Source organism: Quercus suber, unplaced genomic scaffold (assembly GCF_002906115.3).
Source record: "Quercus suber isolate HL8 unplaced genomic scaffold, Cork oak 2.0 scaffold_89, whole genome shotgun sequence".
Classification (NCBI taxonomy): Eukaryota; Viridiplantae; Streptophyta; class Magnoliopsida; order Fagales; family Fagaceae; genus Quercus; species Quercus suber.
In genome coordinates, this window is record NW_027069554.1 from 1,036,012 (window position 1) to 1,060,553 (window position 24,542).

General features: G+C 32.8%; 1 protein-coding gene, 1 long non-coding RNA gene and 1 pseudogene across 3 annotated transcripts; 2 read left to right on the forward strand and 1 right to left on the reverse strand.

Moving 5' to 3' along the window:
* Positions 1-379: 379 nt before the first annotated feature.
* Positions 380-19,374, reverse strand: LOC136067882 (uncharacterized). 2 transcript variants are annotated; one of them, XR_010629291.1, is made up of 6 exons: positions 19,232-19,374; positions 18,948-19,003; positions 17,484-17,588; positions 16,229-16,297; positions 4,358-4,511; positions 380-541 (listed from the first exon to the last, which is right to left on the reverse strand). It is a non-coding gene; the product is annotated as an uncharacterized LOC136067882 (long non-coding RNA). The 2 variants fall into 2 exon arrangements; XR_010629292.1 differs by lacking the exon at positions 18,948-19,003.
* LOC112027973 (pentatricopeptide repeat-containing protein At3g13880-like) lies at positions 7,631-9,017 on the forward strand (annotated as a pseudogene).
* A 3,098-nt stretch (positions 19,375-22,472) lies between the features above and the next one.
* Positions 22,473-24,181, forward strand: LOC112017953 (blue copper protein 1a). Its single transcript, XM_024050409.2, has 2 exons — positions 22,473-22,766; positions 23,668-24,181. The coding sequence occupies exons 1-2, from the start codon at positions 22,508-22,510 to the stop codon at positions 23,928-23,930; spliced, it is 522 nt and encodes a 173-aa protein (XP_023906177.1). The 5' UTR covers positions 22,473-22,507; the 3' UTR covers positions 23,931-24,181.
* The last annotated feature ends 361 nt before the right edge of the window (positions 24,182-24,542 follow it).

Sequence of the window (24,542 nt, forward strand, 5' to 3'; positions counted from 1 at the left end):
CCCTCTTCTGTTAGAAACAGAGCTAAATATGTAATTTTGCTCCACTTTTATGTCTCTCTTCTCCAAAAACACAAAAAATATAAAAATACAAGATTAAATAAGATCAAAAACTATTCATCAAAACACTTTCATCATGGAATTTCAAACCACAAGTAGGCAACTTAAATTTTAGTCAAATCTCAGGTGGGTAAAGTATCAAATTTTAAACCACAAGTAAGCAACTTAAATTTCAGCCAAATCATAGGTGGGTAAGTTGTAATTTGCCCATTACATTATAATACATATTTAAATGATATGCAAGTACAAAATTTACAATAATCGCATTTCTCATGTTGAAACTCATTCAATAATACTTTCTCAAAAAAAAAAAAAACCTCATGCAATAATAAAAACACTAAATAAGAAATGTTGTATTAAAAAAAATGACAAAAACCACAAAACCAAAAATACAAACCCACTTTTGAGAAAGCCAAGAACCATTTGAAGAACTGGAACAATTAGAACATATGTCAGCTAACCCGTTCGATGCACAGTAAAATTGCTGATAAGGAAACATAAAGTAACATTGGGTTATTTTCTTATTCAATACAAATCTAAAGATATATTAGGTTATTTTCTTTTTCAGTTGAATATGTAATTTTTTTCCTTGTAGTTTTAGAGATTGTTAATAGAACCTATGGTTTAGGGGCTTTAAGTACCGTTGGGGTGTATAAAGGGACTTGTGAAGTTTCTATTTTGATATTCACCTAGATGTCAGGCTAAACTCTTCTTCTTCATAGATTCTATTATTAAACTTATGTTTTGCAGTAAATTACATTATACCCTTGTACACTTCACTGGAGGAACAATTCAGTTCAATCTGATGGTTGTATCCCAATTTGAGAAATGAAAGGCGTCATGTAAGCTTCGGCTTTGGCTTTGTACCCAATAACCACAATCTTAAGAAATTTTTTTTTTTTTTTTTTTAAATGGCTTCCATTAAAATTAAAGTGAACCAATCACATAAATTCAGAGTGGCAGCGGCAAACACAATATTAAAATAAAATAAAATAAAATAAAATAGAAAATTAGCCAAAGGAATCACAAATTATAACAAATATATATATATATATATATTTTTATGTTTTTGCATTTGAAGAAGCTTTATTGAAGAAAAAAGTTGGAATCTTGAAGAAACAAATCTCTCTCATTCTAATCTTTAGAGAAACTAATAAGTAAAACAGTAAGTGGATATAAGCTTTCAAAATTAATTATTTCATTTCAAAATGTAGAACTTATTCAAATTTCTTTCATCATGAAAACACCATGAATAAAACCTAATATCTTTTCCTAACTCTTCCTCAAAATATTTGTTTAATTGCTAAAATGAGAAAATTTCACTACATCCCAAAAAACTTTGGAAGTTAATCAAGATCGATTTCGTCTACTTTCTTAATGTATCATAGCGTCCAAATGTGGTATATAACCTCTAAGCTAAATAGAAACAAAAGAAGATAAGATTAGATGAGCATAAGGAATCAAAGTATATAGGGGAAATTGCACTTTACCCGCCTGTGGTTTGGCCCGTTTTAACAATGCCCACCCGTGGTTTAAAAGTTGTCACTTAACCTACCTGTGGTTTGGCCCGTTTTAACAATGCCTATCTGCGGTTTAAAAGTTGTCACTTAACCTACCTGAGGTGGCCTCCGTTAGACCCCCGTTACCCACCTCTGCCCTTTCTGTTAAAAAATCTCCTTTACTATATAAGCCAAAATTAGAACTGAATTAGAACCCTAAAAAAAATGGAACAAGCTCTCTCCCTCTCTCTACCTTAGAACCCCCAAAAATCCCCAAATTCATAATCCCTTTCACTCTTTACTTTGATTGCCAAAGTGAAATCCCCGAAAAATGAATAGCATATAACAAAAACTGGACCAATTCCAAGAATTGTTTCGTTTTGAGTCTCAGAAAAGCCGATAAACGCAGAATCCTCCGACCTTATCTCCAACACATCCACACGGTATCCAACGAAATCGAACAGCTAAAGCCTTGAGATTTGAGGCTGTACATGAACATCAAAGACCAGCAAGGCAACGGAGAGTGGAGATCTGTTCCTTTCACGCATCCTTCGACTTTCAAAACCATCTCCATGGAAGAAGATCTCAAAAACAAGGTAAAGTCCGACCTCGAATCTTTCCTCAAAGGCAAACAGTATTACCATCATCTAGGCCGTGTTTGGAGGCGCAGCTTTCTCTTGTACGGTCCTTCGTGGACAGGGAAATCGAGCTTCGTGGCAGCCATGGCTAACTTCTTGTCCTACGATGTTTACGACATCGATGTCTCCAAGGTCTCGAAAGATTCGGATCGGGTTTTGAACAGAGTTGGTCCAGCTGCAGCCGTCGCCAACACAGCAGTACTCCATCTATTGAAGCTCCTAGACCGGCTCAAAGTGGCGCCATTTTGAACAGAGTTGGGTTCGCTGCTGGATCTGTGGCTGTAGCAGTATTAACTCATTAACCCACAAATCCATTAAACCCAAAAAATTTGAACAAATTGCTGGGTTTATTTTGTGATTGTTCTATGAAGAATTATGTAGTAAATTTTTGGATTTAGTAGTGGAAGGCTAGCGAATCTGTGGGTGTATGTTCACATGGATTTGTGGCTTTATTTGTGACTGTAGGTGTATTGGTTTTCTTTTATTTTATGTGAAGAAGAAGAAGAAGAAGAAAGGGAGAAAAGAGAAGAGAGACATAAAATATAATGAAAAAGACATATTTACCCCTATATTTAACGGAGAAAAGAGAGACGTGGGTAACGGGAGTCTAACGAAGGCCACCTCAAGTGGGTTAAGTGACAACTTTTAAACCACAGGTGAGCATTGTTAAAACGGGCCAAACCACAGGTGGGTAAAGTGCAATTTTCCCAAGTATATATTAAGGCCTTTTATCTAACACCTAGCATATATAATCATTTGTTGTTACATTTGATCAAGATAAATAGCAGTTTGTTCTTCCTGACATAATCGTTTTGGAAGGAAAAAAAAAAAAAATAGAAAACTCAAAGCATGACAAAGATGCAATGGAAAAATTATGCATAAGCATTGTTAAAAGCATATAGTATGCGCAACAATTAATTAATTGAATTTTTAATAATAAAATGAAGTATATTTTTCTAAAGATTATCTAAAGCATATATTGCAGCCCTTAAATTGTAGTCCAGTGTTGAGCAGCAATGAATCCTCCATCATAAGCATGCATTACGTAAGACTGAGTAATAAATATAGAAGCAAAAATACTTCAAAAAGAAAAGTAAGTTCTATTCACTATAGATTAATTTGAAAATGCATATTATACCACATTCATTGTTCATCAAGCAGATGTAGCTCAGAATTTATTTTAAGCACATAAATTCTAGCTAAAATCCTAAACTTATGTAATCAATTATTTTCATAAAACTACACCTCAATATAGATTCAACCTATACAAAAGTCACACAGCATTGATCTCATTTAAAAAATTCTCTTGTGACCAGCAAATCCAATTGTGTGTGAATGTATACATATGAAGTTATGGATTTCCACTCAATTACAACTTAATTAAGATTCAACCTTTACAAAGTTACAGTGTTGTTAATTTAATAATTTCTCTTCTTACCATTAAATTCAATTGTGTGAATCTATACATCCAAAGTCATGGATCATCATAAGAGCAACTAAGTTCTAGATGTTAATTATGAGGAAGGTGCATTTCACATATTAAAAATATCAAAATTAAAATTCACTTAAGATACCAACAACAAAAGTAAGAAAGAAGTGTACAATCAAAACCATTCAAACCTCACAACCATTAGTAAGTAGTTAATGCTTCCATAGCCCAAAATCCAAACAACCACAAACAAAAGCAAATATGAAAAGTATGTACCAGCATAAATCTGACACAATAACCCATCTGCTACACTTGGTTATGAGTGATTTTATACCATGAAGGAAACGACCACAAAAAGAAAAATAATACATAGGACTCAAATTCAATTCATCTCCTTTTCATCCATTTTCAAAGCAACCAAACAGAAATTGATGCCGCAAATTTTCATAGAATCTTGCATTTGTAACCAAAAAACACAAGATTGAGAAGATAAACCACAATTCAAAATATTAAACATAAGTCAGATAATCGTGTAGGTTGCAAATCTTTCGAAAGATTTAACTTTTAGCACCAAAATAAACCCAAAAAAGAAAAAAGGAAACCAAAATTTCAGATATTAGAACTTCCAAAGGGCCAAACAAATTTAATAATCAAACTCAAAAATTATTGAAACTAATCCAAAAAATATGTATGGCTGCAAAACAGAGGAAAAAAAAAGAGATAAGAGCAGCTACCCTTAGAAGAATAATCCATAGTCATTGATTGCAAATCAGCCAATCAATTTCAGATATTAAAGAGTGACATGTTCCACGGGAAAGAAGTCCATGGTTGCACCAGGAGACATAATAGTATCATGGGCTGATAATGACAATGCACTCATGTCTTACCCTGCATAAGAGTGCATAGAGCAATATCTACTGTTAGATAGATTGCCAAAACAGGGAACAATGACTACAAAAATTGTTAAAATATAAATTGAACATACTCAATGCTAAAGTATGATTCAAACTACACCAGTTTGCAATTTAACATAAACGAAGCTTGGGTCTCACTTTGTAGTTAAGATATATTGGTGGATTTAGTGAAGTTTAGATACAAAATAACTTTAGGAAAGAATAGAAAACTAAGATTTTTTCCCGTGATGGAAAGTTTTGTCCAGGCATTTCCTCGAACACTTAAAGTTTTGTCCAGGCATTTCCTCGAACACTTAGAGGGAGCAGATAACACAAACCTCCAATGTAAATCTCCAACATTTAAAAAAAGGAAAGAAAAAAAAACGGTTAGTTTCAAATTTGGAAGTTGAAAGACAATTTCTTCAAAAGACAAAATTAGAATAAGCCTGGAGTTTTGTCTACAGTCGTTAGCACTAAAGTTGGCACTATAGTCTAATCACATATTTTCACTCAATTTTCAACAAAGTAGGACATAATGTGATCCTTTCTACGCTTACAACAGAGTAGCACAAAATACGAAGAATTTGAATGTAACTTTCAGATTAAACTTGGATTTTGGATAATCAAATGCAGTAGTTTCAAAATATTTACCTTTTCATCAAGGGGATAAAACGGAGATAACCTTCTCCCTTCTCACTATCTTTCTATTCTAAATCAGGATGTAGGGGTTGAAACTTGAAAGTGTATATGTACGATCAAAGAATACCTTTACCAGTTGCTGTTGTGGGATGCCGGCCTGAACCGGGGTGCTTACTTTGACCGTAGTAGTGCCTAGATTTATCATTGTCTTTCTTTCTCTCCCTACGCCTTATGTATGTTTTCTTCTGGTTTTGGCTGTTTTTTTTGTTTTAATATACATTTTACGAGAAACGGTGTTAAATACTGAATCTTAAATCAGCAAAACCTAAAGTCACAATTGTTTGGTGTTGTTTTAAAGTAAAAGTGGCAGTAATTTACGTAGCCATGTGACGCAATGAGGAGTAGTCAAACAAAAAGTCAAACATTTCGCTTTTATATTATACTAGTCGCTAACCCACGCAATGCACGAGAAAGTTCTTAGAAATGCTAAATTTTATTTTATCAAATTAAATGGTTTTTTTGTCAATTCAATGAGAAAATGAATGTCACTATTAATGGTGATTTCAGAAAGATCTTATTAAAAGCCAAATACAATAATTTAATTTGTATCCAAAAGACTAAATAATGTTTTTAGATGGTTGAGAGAAATTTAGTTAAGATAAATGAACATTTTCGCTACGGTTTTTTTTTTTTTTTTTTTTTTATAAGTAAAGAAAATTTTATTCAAAGACATAATAATGCAATTCGTCCTACTTTTGGAATTTGGGGGGGGGGGGGTTTGGGAAAGAGCATCAAAGGTAACATATAGATTTTTTCTCCTAAAAGTTTGATGGCTATTTCATATTATGATTTTTTTTAATATATAAATTATTATGAGATGCTATATCACCGAAATGCTACAGCGGCTATAGATTTTAGAGTAATGCACATTGATGCTTTTATAGGTCAAGTTATTGTACTACCTAGAGTGGTTGCTATTTTGTGTTTAAATATTGATTTTCTTATTTATCATTCTTTTGCTTCTGTTTCACTCATCAAAGTCTTGGAGTACATTGCTGATAGTTTCTGTGCCTTTACCATTGTAGATAATTTTATGTAAATTCTAGTTCTATTAAATAAGCTTTCTATGTGTTTAATTACTTTGGATCATCTAATGAAGCGACATACTTTTCATGCCCTTTTTACCTTTCCTGTAAACACCAAGTATCCTACTAAAGCTGATGAGCTCTAGCTCAAGACACATTTTCCCTTGTAAAATTGAGGTGGGAGGTCAAATCATAAGTTCAAGAACCACCAGGGTACGTGGGTAATTACCAATACAAAATTGTTTACTTGTTAAAAAACCATTCAATCTATCATTCAGTATTGAGAGTTATTTATTTTGCTAAGTGTCTATTGTGAATTTATTTTCATTGAGGGCAATTGCTAAATTTCAAAGGAGGAAGCTGGAGTTGATTATATGTTATAACAATAATATTGTGAAAGCTCTCAAATTTCGGGTAGTTAGTCACAGAAGGTCACCTGTAAAGCTATATGACTGATAGCATCTTTGACTCTGTGCATTATTTGTCACAATCAGGCAAACACACCATCTATCTGTGAGTTTGATTTGAAGTGTTAGTATTTGAATTCTACCCTTTTTTGTTCTGAACAATTTTCAACTATATCAAAATAGGTAAGTTTCACATTTTTCAATGTTATACACTTATAATTGCTGATGTCAATGCAAACATGCACGATCAACATTATGAAAAGATGTTTAGATGTTTGAATCTTCTGCAAAACATGTTCAAAACTCTATTGCAATTTTCCCAGTTCATTGGAGATGGTCATTTACTTGCTTGGTTAATATGACAGCTCTGCACCTTTTATTATTGGTTTGTACTCCATTTTTATCTCCTTGATATGTATCTCTTTTGTTTTACTATTTTGTAATATGAGAAGGATAAGAAATTGACCCATGTACAATTCAAAGCAAAATTAGAGAGGATGCTACTCATCTGCTTTTGAAAGGCCTCCTATGTTAAATAGACGAGGATTCCAACTCCATTTGGGAACAAGGCAGATAAAAACATGTTTCTCCAGGAAACAAAACCCACAAAACCAAACTTTCTCCCCCACAGCACCGAGTTTCCTGGGCTCATTCAACCTAGAATCCCTCCACCATATTGCCACCAACTATACCATTACATAACCTGCCACAACATGCTCAACCTTGTCATCAAAACTTTTCATTGGACTCTGTAGCTTATACAAAACTGGTCCAGTTCTCTACCAAATCTGGTCTCTTATTTATGGCAAGGCTGCTCATGGCCACATGATTAAAACTGCTTTCAGATCATGCCTGTTTTTGCTAAACAATCTTCTCCATATGTATTGCAAATGTGGTGAGATAAATAGCGCCCGTCAGATGTTTGATAGAATGCCAAAGCACAATGTTATTTCATATAATTCTCTTCTTTCTGGTTATTCCAGATGGGTCTTTTTGTTAAGGCCATGGAGGTGTTTAATGAAGCAAGAGTTGTTGGTTTGAAACTTGATAAGTTCACCTTTGCTGGTGCTTTAAATCTATGGGGTCAAACTGGGGATCTTCTGTTGGGTAAGCTGATTCATGGTTTGGTTATTGTTAGTGGGTTGGGTGATAAAGCTTTTTTAACCAATTCACTTATAAATATGTACTCAAAATGTGGTCAGGTCAATAGGGCGGCACTTTTGTTTGAGTGTTCTAATGACATGGATGAAGTTTCTTGGAATTCCTTGATTGCTGGTTATGTTAGAATTGGTGCCAATGAGGAAATGGTGAAACTTGTTGGAAAAATGCACCAATTAGGATTGAAGTTGAATACTTATGCACTGGGAAGTGTACTGAAGGCATGTGGCACAAATTATAAGGATTCAAATCAACATGGAAATGCACTTCATGCCTTCTCAGTCAAACTTGGATTGGATTTGGATGATGTGGTTGCAACTGCATTACTTGATATGTATGCAAAGACTGGGGATTTGGTTGATGCAATCCAATTTTCAAACTGATGTCCGACCAAAGCATCTTCATCTATAATGCCATGATCTCTGGATTCCTCCATGGTGAGTTAGTGATGAATATGCAAATGAAGCTTTTGATCTTTTCTCTAAGATGCAAAAGAAAGGAATGAAACCCTCAAAGTTTACGTTCTCTAGCATGCTTAAAGCTTGTAATGCTGTTGAAGCATTTGATTATGGAAAGCAAATTCATGCTCAAATTTGCAAGTGGAACCTACAGTCAGATGAGTTCATTGGAAGTGCACTTACTGATTTGTACTTTTTGTCAGGTTCAGTTGAGGATGGGGCTAAATGTTTTGCTGTAACTCCTAAGCTGGATATCGTCTCATGGACATCCATCATCTCAGGTTATATTCAAAATGGGCATTTTGGAAGTGCATTGGCTTTGTTCTATGAACTTCTCTCATTTGGAATGAAACCTGATGAGTTCATAATATCAAGTATGATGGGTGCTTGTTCTAATTTGGCATCCCAAGATCTGGACAGCAGATTCAGGGATATGCAATAAAAACTAGCATTGGCAAATTTACTATTATTCAAAATTCACAATTTGCATGTATGCAAAGTCTGGAGACATTGATTCTTCTCATCTGACCTTTGAAGAGATGGAAAATCCAGATGTGGTGTCCTGGTCCGTGATGATTAGTAGCAATGCGCAACATGGGTGTGCAAGAAAAGCATTGAGTCTTTTGAGTTGATGAAGGGTTATGGAATTGCATCCAACCACATTACGTTCCTTGGAGTTTTAATGGCCTATAGTCATGGAGGTCTTGTTAAAGAAGGACTCCGGTATGTTAATAAATCCTTTTACATTTCATAAATGTGTGATTTTTTTTTTGATTTTTTTTGTTTGTTTGGAGAGAGGGGGGGGGGGGGGGGATGGTATCCTTCATCCTCAGATTTTATTTATTTATTTTCCATGAGTTGTTTTCTGAAACTAGGACTTGATGAAGAAAGTAATTTTAATAAGTTGTGAATTGAATTTGATTGGTGCATAAGGGTAAATTGTACACTAGGGAGAAGTAAATGCAGATGTACTCCTTTTTATCAATTTATTATTCAACATCAATAATATTTTAGATAGAATATGAAGTTTATTTGTTATACCGTGAATTAATTGCTTCCACAACCTGCNCAAATTCCAAAAGTAGGACGAATTGCAAGCTTGGTTGATCCATGTTACCTGTGACTTTGGGTCTTCCCAACTGATTTAAAAAACAGAAAAGGAAAAATATATAAAGAAGTTGAAAGCCAAAGAAACAAGCATATAATCCTATACGGCAATCCCCCCCAATTTTGAAATTTGCCTCTATATATATATATATATATATAGACTAGTCAATAACCCATTGCACGGGAAAGTTTTACAAAAGATAAATATTATATTAGAGCAAATCACAATTTACCCACCTGTGTTTTGGTCAATATTTAAGTCGCTTACCAGTGGTTTGAAATTTAACATTTTACCCACCTAAGATGTTGTTTTAAAGTAAAAGTGGTAGTAATTTACGTAGTCATGTGGCGCAATAAGAAGTGGTCAACAAAAAGTCAAACATTTCTCTTTTATATTATACTACTCACTAACCAGCCATGCGATGCACAAGAAAGTTATTAGAGAAGCTAAATTTTAATTTATCAAATTAAATGGTTTTTTTGTCAATTCAGTGAGAAAATGAATGTCACTATTAATGGTGATTTCAGAAAGATCTTATTAAAAGCCAATACAATAATTAAATCTGTATCCAAATGACTAAATAATGTTTTTCGATGGTTGAGAGAAATTTAATTAAGATAAACGAACCTTTTCGCTATGGATTTTAAGGAATAAGTTACATAAATTGTTAACTACAGCACTAATATTCAAAGGAATACACATAATTCATTAGAATGAAAAGGATTTGAGCTCAAACATCACTAGCAACCAAATAAATGAAATCTTCACTCAGTATTAACAGTAAAATTCTTATTAATCTAGTGCAATATAGAACAAATGTAGATTTTATAGAAATATCCTATAATACACATACAATATATCTTACTCTCATATTCATGTGTTAAAGCTTTAAAATTCAATCAAGATGCATCAACTACATATTATTCCAATGTTTTGAAAAAACAGGACTTTATATTGATTGAATCAAGATGCATCAACTCCATATTATTTCAATGTGTAATGCCATCACTGAGCAATTTCTTTGTGAAAAATTCAAATCATGAGTATGAGTTCGAGGATAATCCGATAATAGCCTAAACAAACTGTTTTGTGTGCCTAAAAACAATAAGCAAATATATTTCATCAATATCAAAACAAATAAACACCAAAAAAGATAGAATTCTTTTTTCAAACCGAATAAACAGCCTTTTGGAATTGCAGTAGACAAAAGAAAAAGTAACAGAAAAAGGCTTCTAGAAACTAATTATAAATCAAAACCTTAATCAAAAATTTAAAACCAAATCTAACCCATAAGAAAATGGTAATTATATTATAAAGAAAGAGAGATAAACATTGGGTTATTGCCTAAACAGAACCTTGTCTTGTAGGCTGTGAAGCACCGACGCGGCTCTAGAGGAGCCGCACCAGAGTCAGACTCGGCCGGACGCGACGACGCGGCAGGGACGCCGCTGACTGTGAGACTATGCCGCGTCGGGCCGCGTCCTGCTCATATCGGCCGATTCGGCCAAATCCGAAATTTCCAGTTCAGGCCGAAATTAAAAAAAAAAAAAAAAAAAGGTGCGAAACGCACCGTTTGATCTAACCTAAAAATACATCAGACACTCACGCACTCTCACTTGTCCAAAACCCACCCTTTCAGTCCGTCCCTCATCTCTCTTTCTCTCTGTGCTCTCCGCGCGCGACTCTGCCTCCGGCCTTTCCCTCTCTGCCGTGTTCTCTCCTTCAGGTGTGCTCTCTCTTTTCTTTACTTCCCTTTTTTTCTCTATTTCTCTCTTCTCTGTGCTGTGTTTGTTGTGTTTGTGTGCTTGTTTTTTAACCCAATTTCATCCCTCTCTGTTGTGTTTGATTGTGAATCTGAGTTTGCTATTCTACTTATTATGAAATTTTAGCAGTGACTTGTTGCACTTGTTAGTAAATAATGATAGGTGTGCTGATGATTGTTTAGATACTCATTTTGTGTGTATTTTGGAAATGATTGTGGGATTTGTGTGTATTGTTAATTTGTTATTCTACTTATAAATTATGTAAAAAACAAGTGCATTTTCTTAATTTTTTTGTAACTTTTATCTTAGGCTTGTAGGCTGACTGACTGACTGGGTGAGGACTTGAAGTTTTGTTATTATAATTATTAATATGGCTGCTGTGGACCTGTGGTTTACAAATTTTATCAGTTAGGATAAGAATCTTATCTTATCCTAATTGATAAAATTTGTAAATTAGTTAGAAGTGATTTGTGAACATGTGAATTTGTTATTTGTGAATCTTAGTTTCTTATTAATCTTAGTTCTATTTAGTTAATAGTTATTAATTATTACTTATTGTGATTTGTGAATTTGTGAAATTGGGTTTGATTTATTATTAATTTATTTAGTTAATAGTTATTATTTGTAGGTTAAATTGAATCTATTGAATTTGCAATGGACGAAGTTACTAGCACAAAAACTTCACCTTCATCTAATCAAGAAGTAAATGATGAATCTTCTCTTTGGCAGTATGTGACTAAAGTAGAAAAACCACCCGGTGCTTCTGTTAAATCAGGTGGAAACACATACTTTAAGTGCAACTATTGTGATGTAGTTTTTATGGGATCCTATTCTAGGGTTAAGGCTCATTTATTATCAATTTCTGGCAAAGGTATTAGAGCATGCCCTAAGGCGAAGAGCCATATGCAGGAAATGCAGCGAATGCATGATCAAGTTGAGAATGATAAGAAAGAGAGAGAACGGAGAAGTGAAATTCCCTTACCCCCACCTCCCCCAGGCCGTGGGCTTGCTCCTATTTCTCCATTTCGAAGACAAGAAGGGACTGATAGTATAAATCCGGTTGATAGTAAGAGGAGGAAGGTGGATTCTCCTTTGGAGAGAGCATTCCAGAATAGTGCTAGACATGATTTGGATAGCAGAATTGCTAGGATGTTTTCCACCGGTGGGTTTTCGTTTAACTTTGCAAGGAACCCATATTATTGTAGTTCCTATGCATATGCTGCTACCCATAACATTCCGGGTTATCTTCCTCCTGGATACAATGCCTTGAGAACAACACTTTTGCAAAAAGAAAGAGCCAATGTTGAAAGGCTTTTGAAACCAATTAAGGACTCTTGGCTTGAAAATGGTGTAAGTATAGTTTCTGATGGATGGTCAGATCCACAAAGGAGGCCTCTTATTAATATTATGGCTGTATCAGATGGGGGTCCAGTGTTTATAAAGGCAGTTGATGGGTCAGGTGAGTTCAAAGACAAACATTATATTGCTGGGGTGTTGAAGGATGCTATAAAAGAGATTGGACATGAAAAAGTTGTCCAAGTCATCACTGATAATGCTATTGTGATGAAATCTGATGGAGCTCTTATTGAAGGTGAGTATCCTAAAATATTTTGGACACCTTGTGTTGTCCATACTCTCAATTTAGCCTTGAAGAATATTTGCGCAGCAAAAAACACTGAAAGAATGAAGTTACATATGAGGAATGTAATTGGATTACACATATTGGTGATGATGCATCTTTCATACGTGTTTTTATCATGAACCATTCAATGAGGTTGGCAATGTTTAATGAATTTTATCCACTAAAATTGCTCCAAGTTGCTGATACTAGATTTGCTTCGATTGTTGTAATGCTGAAAAGATTGAAGTTGATAAAAAGATGCCTTCAAGCTATGGCTATTAGTGACCAATGGGCTTCTTATAAAGAGGATGATGTTGAAAAAGCTCAAAAGGTGAAAGATATGATTCTAAGTGATCTTTGGTGGGATAAGGTTGATTATATTCTTGAATTCACAGGGCCCATTTATGATATGCTACGAATAGCCGACACAGATAAGTTTTGTCTTCATCTTGTGTATGAGATGTGGGATTCAATGATAGAGAAGGTGAAGGCAATAATATATCGGCACGAAGACTTGGAAGATGATCAGTATAGCTCATTTTGGGCTGTGGTGTATGATATACTCATTGATCGATGGACCAAAAATTGTACACCAATACATTGCTTGGCTCATTCCTTAAATCCTAAGTAAGTACATTTATTTTCTATTTTCCTTAGTTCACCCTTTTAGTAAAACACACGTTTCATCTATATTTGTTTTTTAATCTTTAACTAGGTATTACTCCATTGAATGGCTTTCGGGGAATCCAAAACGCATTCCTCCACGTCGGGATCATGAAATTTCTATGGAAAGGAGCAAGTGTTTGGATCGATACTTTCAAGATGAGAGTGAATTAAAGCTGGTGGTGAAGTCTGAGTTTGCTACATTTTCAGGAGAGAGGTTTCCTTCACTAGATGCCTTGACAGATAGGTGGGCCTTACAACCTTTGGTTTGGTGGCAATATCATGGCTCCGCATTTCCAACTCTTCAAACCCTTGCCCTTAAACTTCTTGGACAACCTTGTTCATCCTCATGCGCTAAGAGAAATTGGAGCACATACAAATTCATGCATTCCTTAAAAAGAAACAAAATGACTCCTGCACGTGCTGAGGATTTGGTATATGTGCATTCTAATCTTCGACTCTTGTCAAGGCGCAATGAGGAGTACGTCCATACAGCAACAAAGATGTGGGATATTGCAGGAGACTCTTGGAATGCGAGCGACATACAGGGAGGAGCTGGAATTCTTGAGAATGCAGCCCTTACACTTGATGAGCCAGAGTTGGAGGCCATGGTTATTGGGAATGCTAACACTAGTGCTACTACTAGTGAAAGTGAAGTTCGAAATGGAGCTCGAAGTGAAGCTATTGATATTGAGGATGATGATGTTGGTGTTTGATTGTCTTGTTGATTGTCTTGTTGATTATCTTTTATTTTGTTTTAGTTTCGAACTTGTGAGTTGTAGTCTAATTTCCAAACATTATGGAATGTTTTAGTTTTAATCTTATGGGTTGTATTGAATTTATGAACATCTTGTTTTAATTATTATCTACTATTGCTCTTAAACTTGGTATATGTTTATATAATGTGAAAAAGTGTGCTTAGCAATATATTAAAAATATAAATAAATATATTTTTAATAATTTTTTAATTGCCGAGTCGCGCCGCACCCGCACCCACCTTTTTCAAAAATTGCCGAGTCCCGCACCTGCACCCGCACCCGAGTCCCGAAAAGCCTATCAAATGTAATGCGATAGTAATATACACATGAATTATTCACCTGATTTTTCCTAATAAATGAAAAATAAATTCTAAACTTAAATTGCCACTATGAAAATTCTTAAATTATGCAATCAAAAAACCTTTGCATTTAATTCCCAATTCAAACATAATTTACATTTTTTTGTGCATTCTAGTTGAAAATTTGATTAAACTTGTTTTAAAATGGGAATCCGGTACCTTAAGTATTCAACAAATTTCTTTTATTTTATAAACATACACGAATTTTGAGCCTCCTTTAAAGATACATGTTTTCTTCTAAATGAAAATCCAAATGAAAAAGTTTTTATTCCCCTAGAACATGAAATTTATTCCTCCAGTGAGTCGTTTAATATTATAGTTGAAAACTCCCTAAATCCTGCATATTATAGTCTATTGTCAACTGTACAGAGATATATTCTCCTACAGATCAAGGATATGATGAAAAGGGCAAACTATTATCAAGTTTAAGGGAAAAGAAAATGAATGTCATAACAATCTTATGCAAAACTAAAACGCACATTTTTTCTTAAAGAAAAAATAGTGGTATGAGCCTAAGGGACAGTCATGCATAATTTTACATGATAAGCTACAACTTGAAAAGGCAAAAAATAACCCTCTTACTAATTAGCCAAAAAGGTCAAATTACCATGTTTTAACTTAATTTTTCCTGAGAGAAAAATCAGTTAACATGCATCCTAAAATAACCATTCCTAAGTCCTAACAAATCCAATAAGTAGGAATGCTTCAACATTAAATTATTCAAATCTAAAAGGGAAATCAAATTAGACACAGACTGAGGATGATGAAACATGGGAGTCAAGCTTGAATTCAGGCCAATTAGCCTCTACATACTCAATAATAGAACATGTGTTTTGTTTACCCAAAGTTTTAGGCCATTGTCCATGATGAAGCATTCTGGACTCTAAATATATTTTGTAACTTCTCCTTAAGTCAGAGTTTGTGTTCAATATTGATCTTCAATAGCTTACTATTGAGTTCCTTTATCTAATAATAGTTTATGATTTTTTTTAAATCTATATTCCATTAAATAGAGTAGTAATAGGGAGAACCAATAGTATAATAGAGACTGTGTTTTAAAAAAAAAAACAGGTACATTATACCTTTGTATGTAACGCGTGGTTGAAAAAGGAAGAAAACTTTTTTGTAATTTATTAACCCTGATTAGACTGTGTATATACTGTAGGAAGGAGAATAAGTGTCCATTTATTAGATCTTCATAATGGACACTGTACAGCATTCAATCAAATTCTGGAATAAGAACAAAGCAGCCGGGTATTTTATTTTAAAGGTGCTGTCTAACACAAAACAGATTGGGTTGCCGGGCTGTTTGGTTTTTCCTTTGTAGATAATGTACTGTAGTTGTTTTCCTTTCTTTCTGATTACCAAAATTAGTATCGTTTCTAAGAAAAGTTTGAACTTTGTGCAATTGAAGAATAGCTTAATTTTATCATTCTGAGTATGATACAAATTATAAGCAGCAAAAAAACTTTTTAAGTTAACTGAAAGGGAAAACTATTATGCTTACTTTTAAACACCAAGAATTATGTGCTTCGGCAATAGTTTGATAAGGATTGTGTGTTTTAAATGGCTTTAAATACATTGTAATCTCAAAGGTTTTCAAACAAAAATGCATGCTAACAACTTCTATCCTTTTAAGATTCATTACAACAATATGGGCAACTCACAATGGAGAGAAAGAGAGAGATTTTACCTGTCAAAGTCTCTGTTTCAACTGCTCTATAAAATAATATCCATTGGATTAATAATAATGCCACAGTCCCTGCACAATAAACCATATGTTCCAACCGTTTATAAGAAATACTTTATCTTCTCCCAATGAGTTATTGAAAAAATAGACTCTTAAGCAACAAACTTTTATTTTGTCTAACAACTTTACTACATTAAATATACTTTCTAAAAATTTTAAAAATGGGAAATAGTCTAACAACAGAAGAGTCTTTTTTTTTTCTCTTTTTTCTTTAATTTAGCAAGCAAACAGAACAATGAACCAATATAGATTCCATAATCAAAACTATCTACATCACACTAATAGTACAAACACCATTCAGAATTTAATTATATACATTACGCCAACTATTCCTTCGCACTTACTTTGTAAGGTCAGCTATGCATTCTCCACTCAAAACAGAACACCTTGTAATGGTGATTACATTATTGTAAGAAAAGTTTAAAATGATTTGTAACACAAGTTTTAACAGTTTAAAGGATTCCTTGGTTCCTCTTCCTCTTTTGTCGATCTGCAATAGTCAATGAATAGTTTTTTTGTTCTTCATAGTTGCAGATTTAGCTGTGTGTTGTACATCACATGCATCATCTACTTTTTGAAATTTAACAGAATCAGCATCTTCTTCACTTGGTAAGTTGTTGACAAAATCTTTGTAGCATCACTCATATAAAACTGTTAATAGAATATGATGTAAAATGTATTATGAAATGTATAAGTAACATTAAAAATGTTTAACATTATTATTTAAATGTAATATAAAAGTACTCACATCAGTTATTTTATCAAAGTTTAATTGAATATGAAACTTTATATCCAACTAAACTGAAAATACTCAAAGAAAATATGAAATTAAAACCAAAATAAGAATATCAAAATACTATGTTCTTCTTAAACCCCTATCATTCACTTCACTGAACCCACAACTCGTTCTCAATGATAAATTTCAAATTTGCAAAGAAAATAAAAAAATTTAATCTCAATGCACAAACCTACCATGAAATAAATTATAATCAAATCAGATCCACTTCTCAGTTTCCCAACCCCTCTCATTCACAAAGCCTGAAATTGTCTTCTAATATCATATACCAAATGGCTAGAACCAAGTATTATTCTTATTGTCGTTGTCGGTTTTGAAAGATAATGAGAAGCGACAACAATATGGTCAGGTTTCACATTTAATCTCCCCCTCCCCACTAAGTTATAGATTTTGTTAACTTACAATTATTTGTTGACTGGCTTTCTGCTGGAATATTTCTGGAGGATCTGAATAATAGTAATTTCCTGTTACCATGCAAACTCCTTGTGTTTGAAATTCTTGTTGATCCTATTATTTGAAAAGTAATTGGATAGATGTCATTTTCTGGATAACACAAAAAAGGAAAGGAAAAACTTGCATGGAATTAAACCTTTACATTCACATACACAGTTCATTTCAAAATTTACATTCAAGAACACCAAGCGACCTCTAAATCAAACCCAAATTCATTCTCAATGAAAATTTTCAAATTTGCAAAGAAATTCCCAAACTCTAATGTCAATGCACAAACCCACCATAAATGAATCATAAAAAAACCATACCTATTTTTTAGTTTTCCCTAAACTTTCAAATACACAATCTCAAAGACTATTATAATTCAATTATATTTGTATACATATTAAGCGATTATAAATTGGATCAAATGTAAACTTGAAATCCCTAATGGAACCCAATAAAAATTATAATCTAAAACTTCCTTTCAAATTTTGAATTTATCTCTATATCAAAGGCTCACAGATCAGTACCTACACAGAAACCTAAAAATAAAATAAAATAAAATTCAAATTTACAAAGGGAAGGAAATCCCTTCGAAAAACTAAGCAGAGAAACAGATCAAAATTTACAACGGGGTTGTGATAAATTTTTTGACTTATTTTTTAGCTCAACTACATATTCTTTTTTATTATAAAGCTATTAGCAACATGACAATAGATAAACAAACCATTAACCTAAAAAGGTTTTAGTTCCATTGATTTCAATGTTAATTCAAACCATAAAATATTCAATGCCAAAAAACATTGTCATTCTACAAAGAAAAAATTTGTAAACAAAAGAGCCCAAGCTTTGGTGAAGCTCTTGTGAACTATACAACCCTTCCCCCATCAGGCATGCAATTGATTCCATACCAATGTGTTTATGCTTTCTCACTCTATTGCTTATTAGGACAATCAGATTTCTAATTACTACTGATGAAACAAAGTATTGATACAAACAAAACAATTGGTGAAGAATAAAGAGACAAATTGAAACTGCTAAATACACAAAGTTAACAATTGGAATAAGATCCTTTATTTGCAAAATTGATATAACTAATATAGTGATAATTGCCATAAGAGTTCCCCATCATGTCTACTTACTTTTCCAACATCAAAATCAATACAGAGCAATTATAATCATCCTTAACATTCAAACTCTCTCATGTACCCCCAAAATCAAACAACAAAAATGATAAGAATTCTTAAGATAATTTAGGACAACATCAAATTAATCTAAACCAAATTAGTCATTGGGGAATTTAAACAAACATATAGACAAAAAAGCACAAAGATGTCAATAACAATGAACTAAGACAAAACCTTTAAACCCACATTACTAATTTCTCACACACAGATACTTTCATGAAAAACAAAAAGTGGATGAAGTTACCAAGTATTATCCAAAATTACAGAATAAAGAGATTCCAGTGGGCACCGTTCAAGTCACTGTTACAATATAGAGAATATAGTTAATCTAAATCAAATTATTCACTGGGGAATTTCAACAAACATATAGAGAACAAAAATAAAGATGTCAATAACAATGAAATCTTTGAACAAAAACAAAGAGACACCAAAATTACGCAAACATTCACCCAGAAGGAGAAGAATTTTAAGAAAGAAAATCTCAAGCACTACAACTGCAAAAGGAAAAACAAAAGAGCTCAGTTTTACCGGCATTGGGTTCGCTGGCTGACGGTGGCGGCAGGCATCGCAGAGGAAAAGGGCATGAGAAGGAAAAAATTTGAAGAGAAGTAAGATAGATACAGACAAAGTGGTTACCCACTGAAACGGTGTGGTTTTCTTTTCTTTTCTTTTTTTTTACCAGTGCGAGGGTGAGGTTAAAAATAATTGATTTGGCCTTTTTTTTTTTTTTTTAATATATAAGAAGGTTTGTTTGCTGATTTGTCACAGTTGTTTTAAACAAGTGTTTGTGGTTCTTTTTTTTCTTTTTTTTTGAAAATGGTACTAAGGATATTAAAAGGTTTTACGTAAACAGCCAAAGAAAAGTCTAGGTTTTTAAATGTAAACGTGATGGTAATTTATGTAACCACATGGCATAATGAGGAGTGATCAACAAAAATTAAACATTTTGCTTTTATATTATATATATATATATGTAATTATTTTAATGTTTTCAAAATTTAGTATACAAAAATAAAAGTCCCTGAACATTTGAATTAGTCCAATGATACTCTTAAAAAAAATATTTTGTCTACTAGTTATAGACACATAACTTTGTTTTTTACAATTTTATTTTTTATTATAAAATATGATCTTATATCTGTTAAATATTTCATAAATTTTGACACCAAACGTATTTGGATCTATTTTTTTCAACCTGTTATGTGACAATTAATAAGCCATTGACTTTTTTAAAAAATCTTATCATTAAAACTATACATGAAATGTCTCTTTAGTTGCCACATAATGAATTAGAATAAGATAGTTTCAAATATGTTTAGAGTATAACTTATTCCTCAAATTGCAAAAAGAAGAATTCTGAATATGCAAGACTCAACTGATCGAGAATCGTATTCTGTAGAATTTTAATCAAGCCCAAAGCCCGCAAAAACGTTTAGCGTTTGTGCTCAACACTACTAAGTATAAAAGGAAAACTCTAAATACGTTTCAGAAGTTCTAAAGAAGACTAACAAGTTACTCCTAGAAGATTTGTGAGGCTTTGTAACCTTCTAACTCAAAAAAAACATCTACCGAAAGGAAGATCCATTTAAAAGAACCGATGGAGATAAATTGTTGCATACAGATCAACAATTGCTAATGATCTAAAATTTTGAGTGGGATTTCAGAGTCACAAATGTGGGTGTTTGTGTTCAACAAATTCAAATAAAAGAGTCCGTAAATTCGGAGTTACGTGTAATCACGTAAGTAAGTACTACAAGAGATAGCATTAGATTTAGGGAAAATTTTATTGTAAACATTTCATTCTATTTAGTGAATTTTTTGTCTTGATGATAGTTTCAATTAAATCCTCCCTAGGTTTTTTACCTTGAAATTGGATGATTTCATTGATTTTCCTAAGTCATCATATCGCTTGCCTTTTTTACATTCCACACTTAGTGATATGATTGTTTGTGTTTAACTTAGATTTGAATAATAAACTTAATTATCAACTTAGTTAATTAATTGGTTAAACAATCTAAGTATACACGGTTTAAACAAACTAACAAATAATGTGCTTCTACTATCGATTATTTTTGAAAATACTTAGGGTCTGTTTAGAATCCACTTATTTTGCTAAAATTGAAAACTTTTTTTTTTAAATACTATAAATAAAGGTAAAAGTTAGCTAAAATAGTATAGTGAGACTCATGAATAGTACCAAAAAGTGCAGTGGAGCTCATGAATAGTAGTAAAAATAAGCTGAATAGAAAAATAAATTGACTTTTTAATTTAGAGCCAAACGCGCACCTAGTGAATAATACTAACCCAAAATAATAATTCTAAAGTTCTGTTATTTAAAAAAAAGTTATATTTATTTTCACGATAATTTTACCATTGTTTGAAAAACTAGACCGAGGCAAAACCGGATTTGCTTCCATTTTTCGATTTTCATCGATTTTAGACATTTTTTGGGATCAGATTGGTGATCAATTCAACCGGTCCAGTTTTTAAAACATAAAATTATACTGAACAAATGATATTCCGCTATAGAATAATCATCACCACGTCACCCCCAAACTATACATAATCAGTTGTTTAGACTTTAGTTCTCACCCACGTTTCTCAGGCATTTCCGTTAAAGCCGCAATCCTTCCCTACATTTGCATTTAGCATGCATTGACTTTTCCTTGGTCAAATTTCTTACCTTAGAAAGATTTATTCATAGTGGAAAAACGTTGCCACTCTTTTTGTTGAAAGAGAATTTCCTTCCATTTTCACCAACCCAATTGCAGATTTGCAGCTCTTAGGATATTTCCTTATTGGATAATTGAGTGCTTTAATAATATTTTTTTAATTCTATAGGATAGTAAAGAAGGATCTATTTGGACCAAAACAATGTTTAATTTAACAATAAGGATCAAGATCATTCATATAAAGTTAATTATTTCCATCTTGAACTTCTTTTTATTATAAAAGAAATTATATCATGTTATCAATCCATTAATAATATCACTAAAATAATTGTTGAATAAGAGATCTAGGATTCAATCAATTAATGTTTTAGTTTGATGATAAAGAGTAAAAATCACAGAAATAGACATTATAGGTTGAAACTCTATAAAAAAAAAATCAAAAGAAAATCTCACAAACCACATTGATCCAATTTCCAAAAGGAGGCAAAGAATCCCAAAGGTCTTTCTAACCAAACTTCATATTTAGAATCATTCAAAAATATTCCCTAATTATGATATATTATTAGGTTGAACTCCACCCAGAAGAGCTAATAATTTCTCATAGAGTTATTTTCATCTTAACCTTATTTTTATTATAAAAGAAATTATGTTATGTTATAAATCCACCAATAATATCACTAAAATAATAGTTCAAATCAAAGGAAAATCTCGCAAACTAAGTTGACCCCATTTCCAAAAGGAGGTAAGAATTCCAAAGGTCTTTCCAACCAAACTTCATCTCTAAAACCATTCAAAAATATTCCTTAAATAGGAGAAATTATTAGGTCAAACTTCATCTAGAAGACCTAATAATATCTCTTAAAAGAGCTTAGCTCTATGTTTTGAAACTTTAACCTACCCAATCTTGAAAAATGTCAATTTGGCCATTTTGCACAATCTCTTTCTCACTACTCTCCCTTCCTTCTTTGGGGTAAGTGCTCACTACCTTCCTCTCCAGTCTTGCCTCTATGGCTATAAATACCAATGAACTCATCATCTTGTCAATGCCAACATCTATTTTTACACCGTCTCCTTTATAGTATCACCCTATAATTTCTCACCCCTTGAGTTGCAACTAGCACTCTAGTAGAAGATGGGTGGTTCCACTTTTTCATTGAGCCTTATCTTGATTCTAACTGCTTCCAATTTGGCTGCTAATATGGCCAACAAAGATTGGCATTTTGGCTTTAACTATACCAATTGGCCTTTCAAAGGAGGCCCTCCCCAAAGCCAAAATGATACACCAGGACCCAGAAAGATCGTTGTAGGTGGCTCAAAGAACTGGCAATTAAACTTTAACTACACCGATTGGGCTCTCAAAAATGGCCCCTTTTACCTAAATGATACTCTAGGTGAGTTGCCATTCCTTGTTTATTACTACTGTTTGTCAAAGTGTTGTCTAGGTTTTATCATCAATTTATGTTATTTTAATAAGTGTCCTAAAGACATCTTAAGAAATACTAATAAATAATCATATATGAGTTGTGAGTCTTTCAAAAAGAAAAATACTCTGTTGATAATGTGCTGATTTACATGATCAAGTTCACTATGATTGTTTGTACTTTTTTTGATAGTATGTGTGTAAAATTTAACTTAAAAAAAAAAAAAAGAAAAAAAAAAAGCCAAAGTGCAAAATACATTCATGAAGTTTGAAGGGTTTTGAATTTACATCCTAAATTTTCAGAATTTAGATTTTTTTCCCCTTAAATTATATTTCATTTGCATTAGCAGCTTTTCTATCCATATTTTCAATTAAATGTCACGTAATTAAGCTTGTCACGTGTGTTTAATTCTTTAAATAAAATGACGCTACATCATTTTTATGATGCCATTCCATTTTCATTTTATCACATGACATCATTTTATCAAACGAACAAACACAAATGGCAAGCTTATGTGGTATTTAACAAAAAATATGGACACATAGGCATTGTTGATATAAACAAAATATAATTTCAAAGGGTAAAATTTTAAATTTTGAAACTTTAAGGTGTAAAATTCAAAATCCTCCAAACTTTAGGGGTGTATTTTAAAATTTAACCAATATAATATAAACATTATTTAATGGAGAATGAAATATATTTTAATTTGTGCACTTAGGACACTCCTTAATAGAAGCCTTAATTAACTTATTACCAGCGAAGTCTTATATTTCCCTGGCTCAATGGCTCCCCATATCATATGCTATAACTTCGTTTTTTATATTTTTATTTTTTAAAATTTTTTTATATGATGACAATGTGGTGGTTGCAGTGTTCAAGTATGATCCACCAATAAACGACAGCATAATTCCTCACAGTGTATACTTGCTACCAAACCTTTCGAGCTTCTCAACGTGCAATTTGAGAAGGGCAACAATGGTGGCCAATGTAACTCAAGGAGGGGGTGAGGGATTTGAATTTGTGCTGAAAAAGTGGCAACCCTACTATTTTGCATGTGGTGAGCGTGATGGCTATCATTGCAATGCTGGGCAGATGAAGTTCTTTGTCATGCCACTGTTTCATCAATGGCATTGATGAAGGAGTTAAGGAAGTTGTATTGCTGCATTCTATACCTAGGGGGTTTTTTCCCCATATTTACATTCTAAAGTTGTTGCGAGCAAGACTTGTTTTTCGATTATTACCTAAAGATCATATGCAATGACTGCTAAATAAATCTATGAGATGAGAGAAATAAGTGTTCTTCTGTATGCTGATAGTCTTGCATTGATGCAATGCTTTGATGTAATATTGACTTCATATAGAAAAGCTTTTGAATTTTTTTGCAATTGGAAGGATTGACCATGTTTGGAGATTAAATTCAATAAGAATTCGGTGTAAATGCTCTATTTATGCTCTGCAATAAAACTGTGCCACATAATATTTTTTTTCAAATATATAAAAGAATAGAGACTAATACATGTACGAACACAGTCTCTAAACATTTATTCAACCAATATAATTTGAATATTAAAAACAAGATAACTACTTTAACATTGTCTAAAGACTGAACTGAAGAAACACCAGAGCAAGAAAGCTCTCAACGATGTCGATGGAAACTGGAAGAAAGAGCCGCTTAAAAAGCCGCCATCGACTGAGAACTCTCCATATATGCTGATTTGATTCACACTCAAAATTAGAGATGAAAAC